The following is a 7,637-nucleotide window of genomic DNA, read 5'->3' as shown; positions in this document are numbered from 1 at the left end:
AAGGTATTTTTGTGTAACCACACGATGGCTCCATTAATAGTTTATCAAATTCAATGATTGAGACCTTTCGTGCGGAAAACAGTCGCGTTGCACAAATTTTTGTTGTTTCTAAAAAAAAAAATATAAAAAAAATCGATATCTTCCACAATAAATAATACATCGAATTTAATGAGTGCAACAACATTGTGAAGTCCAGATTTACCGCTCTGTGTTTGTAGGTAGAAATATGAACTTTTGAATAGGGTTGCCACACGTCTAAAATTTTAGTGAATTAAATATATATTTGATGGAAAATTTTACGACGCTTTTAACGAATGAAAATATAATGTACCACAAAGTTTCTTATGACCGGATGGATAGTCCAATTGAACTGACTTTTCTTTTTGTTTATCTCTGCGCAAAGAAACGTTATAGGCTTGGAAAAATATCAAGAAATATAAGAAATTCTAGAAGAACCTACTTCTCATAAATTTTTTTTTATAGGAAAAGCGCAATCGCGATGCTATGAAAGGCCAGATCATTGAAGAATTGCAAGAACTTCTTCACGGACACGACGGTTATTAAAGATGGCAATGGAAGATATGCCCTCCGATGTCCAAAACATCATAACCAGAGCTGATAAATGTGCGGAAGGAAGTCGCGAACCTAGATTGTTTTTGAAATGTTGAACCAAAATGTTTAAGCAAAAATTTATTTTGGGCGAAACGAAGTTCGCCGAGTCTCATTAATCAAAAAATGTCCGATAAAAATACTCGCAAAATTAGTTATTTTTGAATAACTACGCATTATGAAAATTTCTCGTTTACCATTTTGCAACGTGGCAGGCGGCAAGCTATTATAAACTGGACATGCGCCAATAATTTCACTTGCGCTCCCCACTAGGGCTGATTTGCCATGATTACTAGACAACTAGCAACATGTACATGAACATGTCTGTATATCGCGCACCGTTTTCAAAAGAGTCACAACTCAAAATAATACGTTCGTCAGAAAATGCGAAAAACTATTTTGTAGCACATGCTAATGATATGGGCAAGAGCGACTTTACCTTAGGTTTTTTTTAACAAATTATATTTTTTCCAGCTTTTGCTGAAAGCAAAATAAAAGCTCTGTGCACATTTTTAGCGCATAATTTCAAAAATTCAAAATTTTGAGTTGTGACTCTTTTGAAGACGGTGTGCGATATGTAACTATATGCACATGCACCCATTGCATTTCTGTATCTCATTTTCCTTCTGAAAGTTTGCCGTTTGCGTGTCAATTACGAAATTACCAACGGAAACTTTTTAATTAAGCATTCAAACGGCTATCAGCTGCCATCATAGCCGGTGGCTATAGCAACCTGTTGCTCGCTACCATTACGCCGTGGGTGTGCATTAGATGTGTATTTATTTTCTATTTGCTTACCTCATTATATACATAGGTATCCTGCGGGGAAATCTGGAAATGCTTTCACCGTAGGTATTGACTATAAACACATGCATTTGATACGGTTCTATTCATGAAATCACGTGTTGAATTTCACACTGACCACCACATACGGTGTCGATTGTTCTTATGTCGGCTAGGAAATATATATCTTTACACTCAGTTAGTCTAGACTCTAGACTTAGTTTACGTAACTTAACCTAATATATTGGCCAGCGCAATATATTTTTGCTTAGGAATTTTTTGATGTGGCTTATAGGCGGCAATGTGACCACTAGCTGAAAAGGAAAATACAAAAAAAAATGTTTTCGCTTCTGGTTCAATTGACGTGTTGAGTACTCATTGACGATTTCTTACGTAAGCTTAGTCTAGACTAACTGAACCTTAAGAAAAAAGTAACATGATTTTACCAAACAAAATCTTTTTGGTTTTTCCATGCTAGCGATTTAAAAGTTTTGAACAGAAAAAGTATATTTTGAACAAACTTAAACATAAATTGCACTGACCACCGATTTTTCGTGGTTTATCAGCAGGCTCAGAGCTGAATTCTTCACTATTACTTTACTGGATCTACTCAACACGTAGGTCCTATAAGAAGGAACCATAGTTTGTATTAAATTTCCAAATGAACGAAAATCCTCATAAGTCGCTACATGAGAGAAGTACTCCAGACGCAAAACTAAAGAAAGAGAAGTGCGAATATATGGATAATATGGCATGAAATCGTTTGAATATATGAATGCACATAGTAGATATGTTTGAGCGAAGAAATAAAAATAAATTAAAAAAAAAAGTGATGATACTTCCATTAAAAATTTTCACTTCAAAGTACATTCTTTGGGTGCTACAACGTGGCCATTCTATTGAAATCCACATCCTGCATTGTCTGGCTGGGAAAATAACTGTATAAAAGTGGCCAGTAGCCAACAAAGCGCTACTGCAGGTACATTGACTTTAACGATAAACTAATACTTAAATGGTGTGCCAGCGCTTTTATGGGTTGTTCTTAAGCGTTAAAACAAAGAAGGAAAAAATATCAACAAAAAACGTAACACGCTTTCATCGCTATCGTTCGTATCGCTTAATGACTGTTTGAACAACTATTTACTCTCTTATAGAACAGAAATATTGACACACGAACATATGTACATATGTATGTACATACATTAGACATATGACTTTTTAACCTTTTTTTAATTAACAGGGCGATTCTGGCAGCTGTCTTTCAACTCACCACAGTCGTTCGAAAGAAAAAAGTCTTTCGTAAGACAATTGTATATTTTGGCAACTATCTTAAAAACTCGTTACTGTCCTTCGAACGACTTATTGAAAGATCTTAGCGTTATGCTTTTCGCCTTTTAGAAATAAGTTTAAAAATGTTCAATTAAAATAAAAAAACATATATATATATTTTTTTTAACAGTATTGTATATTTTTCGAGCTCAAGGCCACATGAAAATCGAAACAAAATTTTTTGATTTTACATTTGTTTTTATTTGCCGATATTTCGACTTCAGTCTGAAGTCATCCTCAGGAACATTTGACAATGTTTGATCGATGTTTTTTTAACAATAAAAATTAATAAATGAAGGAAGATTAAATTGCAAAAAAAAAATGATCAAAAATAACAAAATAGTGCTTGAAAATTAAATAAGATTAAAATCATTTTTATTTAAAACAAAATACAGCAAAAAAAAATTAAATAAATGTAAATTAAATCAGTATAATATAAAATGTAAAATAAATTAAATGAAATATTTTTTTTTAACAATGAATTCTTAAAATGAAAATAAAATGAAATTAACAAAAGAATAACACTTTAGATTAAAAAAAATGAATAAATCAAATAGAAAAATTATTTTTCTTTTTTACACAATAAAATTAAAAATTAAAAGAAAATTTGAATAAAAAACTAAAAAAATTCTAATTTAAACAGAAAAAAAATTAAAATAAACTAAGTGTTATTTAAAACAAAACACAAAATAATAAAAATTAAAAAAGTAATAGGACCTTAAAAATGAGATGGAATATTGTTTTTTTTTAACAATGAAATCTTAAAATGAAAATAAAATGAAATTAACAAAAGAATAACACATTAAATTTAAAAAAATATCAAATAAATTTCTAAAAAGTAAATGAAATTAAGAAAAAATATTTTTCTTTTTTACACAATAAAATTAAAAATCAAAAGAAAATTTGACTAAAAAACGAAAAAGATACCCACTTAAATAGAAAAAAGTAAAAATAATTTTCCGTAAATCTGAAAAATTAAATTAAAAAAAGAAACGAAATGTAGTTTACAAAAGAAAAAAAAATCCGCTTCGCCAGGACTCGAACTAGGATCTGTCGACTATCACGCCTGTGCTTTAACCACATGGCCACTGCAATTATTGGGGTGGCGCGAGGTACCACGTACAACCAAAGATTTTTTTTCTAAATTTTTATTTATTTGTTTTTTTTCTTTTTGATTGGCTTGACTTGGATTTTTCCATATGTATATTCGCTTTTTTAGTACCACATATGAAAATTCCATAAAAAATTCATATCCTACTTAGTAAATTCGAACTTAGCCATATACAACAATTTAGAAACCTATTCTTAAGCGCACTCTTGCCAAATTTTGAAAAAAAGTTTTTGTCGATTTTTCATTATTCCTCATTCTCTCAAACAATGAAAAGTTCCGTTATTTTCTAGTTAAAAATTGCAATATACTCTTAAAAATATTTCGACTATTATTTTACAATGGTGAAGTTTGGCGCTAAACCGGTTTTGGTTGTTGAAAAATTCAATGAAAACTTGCCGAAAGAGAAAGAATCTTTGCGTTCGTTTTTACCGAAAACTGTTCAACAGTTTCCAGGTGTGTTGCGAACTGATCAGCGAGTTTCAATCTGCATCTATTGTAACTGCTCAATAACAGCAACAAAAATATTTTGCGGGAAGCAATATTTTCACCTGGAGAATTGTCATCTTTTAAATATTGTCCAACAACATCTTGAGACGTAGAGCGTTCATTTTCAATACATATAAGTATATACAACAACTTTTTACGCGATAATCGAAAAAATTTTCGTTGAAAAATATATGTGCATTGTATAGATTTTTGGGGCATATAGCAATCATATTTTTTAATATTTTGGAGTAATTTTAATGATCATATAATTATGTTTTTTGAGCATATTTTCGTCTTCCCTACTAATAACAATAAACTTAGGTTTACTGATAAGTAAGTACTTAATAGGGGAGCAGTGTTGACACTCACTAATTACAGTGGCAATTTGACTACTAAAATTAGTATCAAAGTAAATGTTTATGCGTCTACAAAGCTACTTATAGAATTCGTTTTAAATTTTTCTAAATTTTATTATTGTTTTTTGTTTTTTTACAGCTACATCAGCCAGGTGACTGCGTGAAAGAAATAGCATCGTGAGATAGAGTAAACGCTACATACTGCAAAATGTATCCATTCGTAAGTTGCTTGACCTAGTTACGATTTTTTTTTCTGAATTTGCATTGTGCATTTAAAATGTTTAATACTTATAACTTTTGTACATACATACATATTTACTAACATGAATGTTTGCATCGAATGTTTTGTAATACGCATGGTTAACAACAAAATACAAATTTTCAAAATTTTTCCGAAATATTGAAAAGTTTATTTAAAATTAAAAGTGTACTTAATTCGCTGTACATAACTTTGTAAATATTTTAAATACGAAAACTAAAAATTTGGCGAGCTATCACACACACAAACCCTCACTTTGGTGCAAACATTTGTTTTATCGAAATTAAATGGAAACCGTATATGGAACGGTTGGTTTGAGAATGTGTTTATAATACATTGGTTTTAGTTCGTGTTGAAATGGTGTGGATGGGTAAGTGGCATTAGGTTATCCCCGCCCCACAGTGGGAAATATCGGAAAAAAATTATTATGATTTTTTTCATGTTTTTTAAATATCTTTAATTTCATGATTTTGATGTGGTAATTTAATGTTTTTTATCAGAAATTTTCTAAGTCGAGTGAGAACTCATCAGCTTCACCTAAAAAAAAAATAAAAAAAAATCTGTCTATTCGAAGATAAAAAAATCGAAAATCAGGCAGCCACATAAATTGTTTGAATATATCACCAACCCCAGTCTTAACGGTTATTCTAGCGCCGCGACTAGAATTTTTTCCGATATTTCCTACTGTCCGCCCCTTTGAACTCCTAACGAAATGGTTGGTAGAAGTCATTGTAAAACATTTTATTTTCGATAAAATAGACCGCATGCGATCAACCAATTTTCAAAGACATTCTAAAAGCAAAAAAGTCGTGCTGAAAACTTCTTCTTTTTCTGGAATCATTTATGCACGTGAATTGATCCAAATGTATTTGCAGTGGTGCAGTAAACAATCAAAAATTACAAGAGCACCTCACACGATGAGTCAACTTCATTTATTTTAAGCGTAAAAATCAACAATGAATGAGACTGCCGCAATGACTCACTCACTCACTCACACACACGCTTCGCTTTCATGTGTTTGGCGGGTCAACAAACGGGGTCCACCTTATTTTGCACTCTCCCGCCCGTTACGCACTCACACAATTACACACTTCTGGTTTATGGCTAACATCCTTTGCCACTGTCCTGCAACACCATTTATGATGCTGTTAAAATTCAATGTACATACATATAAATATATTTTCACTTGTTCGTTACTTTTGTGGATTCAACTGTGAAACAATTGCAAAAAAGCAAATTTAATAAAAAAAAACGCAAATTAACAAATGCAAAAAAGCACACCCAAATTCAGCAAAAAAAAAAACAAATCGCTTTCTACCGCAGTCGCTTTGTATTCGAAACAAAAATAATTCATGCATTCTTTGTAGGGTTCCGGCATGCCACAGCCACAATCCAATTCGCCATATCACCAAAATCCCAATCCCGGCGCGCCACTTGGCGTCCCTTTCGGCGCTGGTTGGGTAGCGCCTGCACAACAACACTTCAACAACTCCTCTCCACACCACATGCCACAACAACAAAATAGTTTACACTATCAGCCATTACCCACACATCAACAACAACAACAACCATATCCCCCTCCTACTAACAACACAATGTCACATTCCCATCATCCCCAACACCAAGCACCATATCCATCGATGGCACCGATGGGTTCGCCACACAGCGCACCCTATCCGGGCTCTTCGTACCCACACAATCCGCAACATGCCCAAGCTCCTTATCCATCTGCATCGGGTACGCCCACACATTCGCCCTATCCCGCACACACAGCCCATTACACGCATCCGGCTACGCATCCTTCTTATGCGCCAACACATGGATATACGCCCGTACCGACATCCGGCGGTTATGAATCGCCAGCCGGCAATATAGCGCACTGTTTCCAAGAGTTAGCCCACCGGCAGGGTCATTCTTCGCTGCATCAGCATCAACCGTTTGCCCGAAGAGAGGTTTGTGTTAATGAAAGCTCATGCATGTTTACATATACATACATACATACATACATACATTAGACTGATTCAAAAAAAAAAAAATCTCTTCAACACCTCAGGGGAGTTTTCCGAAGCTGGCTGTTAAAAGCGCAACCCTTAATATTAAGTTTAAAGGCTCGCGCATTGCGGATTTCTATTTTCCTTACGAATTACTTAGAAAAATATTGTTTTCATCTGTGGAATTTTTTCTCTCTTTGAATTATCGTACTGACAAGTGCGATACATATTAAATATTGTAGGAAATAAGACGCTCTACAAAAAACGTGTTATATAATTTTTTGCTAAACCTACCGGTTCAACGGTTATTCAAACTTAAAATTAAATTTATGTCAATATTACAGTTTTTTCTCCTATTTCACCGTGCGACAAAAACAAAAAAATTTCAAAACACACGAAAGAATCGATATAGTCACGAAATTATGGGTCAGATAAGGTAAAACTGCGCTTTCACTTTTTCACTCTGACGTCAGGATTTTTTTTCCAAGAACTATAAAATTTTAAGGATATGATTAATTCAAAAAATCGTTAAAAAAACAGTGCAATGTAGAAGAACAATATGGATACCAAATGAGTGAGAAAATTCTGTAGAATTTAAAACCAATAAAATTTTTTGGTTTAAAACGACATATAGGTATTGAAAATTCACTTTTAATAATTTTTATGTTTATACCCGAGCGCACTTGTGCACAAGGGTATATTAATTTTGTTCA

At 32.8% G+C, this 7,637-nt stretch overlaps 1 protein-coding gene across 3 annotated transcripts in view; it reads left to right on the top strand.

Moving 5' to 3' along the window:
* The first annotated feature begins 4,790 nt into the window (after positions 1–4,790).
* LOC118733108 (annexin B11) overlaps positions 4,791–7,637 on the top strand; it is an 8,982-nt gene continuing 6,135 nt past the window's right edge. The window contains exons 1-2 of one of the 3 annotated variants that reach the window (XM_036462333.1): positions 4,791–4,894; positions 6,301–6,388. In XM_036462333.1, the coding sequence (XP_036318226.1) occupies positions 4,883–4,894; positions 6,301–6,388 (100 nt within the window). In that variant the 5' untranslated portion in view covers positions 4,791–4,882. Of the gene's footprint in view, positions 4,895–6,300; positions 6,886–7,637 lie in introns of all 3 variants that reach the window. The other 2 variants (XM_036462332.1, XM_036462334.1) reach the window with 2 other exon arrangements.

The sequence above is a fragment of the Rhagoletis pomonella genome, unplaced genomic scaffold (genome assembly GCF_013731165.1).
Source record: "Rhagoletis pomonella isolate Grant_MI unplaced genomic scaffold, Rhpom_1.0 Rhpom_scaffold_00002, whole genome shotgun sequence".
Taxonomy (NCBI): Eukaryota; Metazoa; Arthropoda; class Insecta; order Diptera; family Tephritidae; genus Rhagoletis; species Rhagoletis pomonella.
The sequence above is the reverse complement of the archived record's forward strand: the minus strand, read 5'-3'. Positions and strand labels throughout refer to the sequence as shown.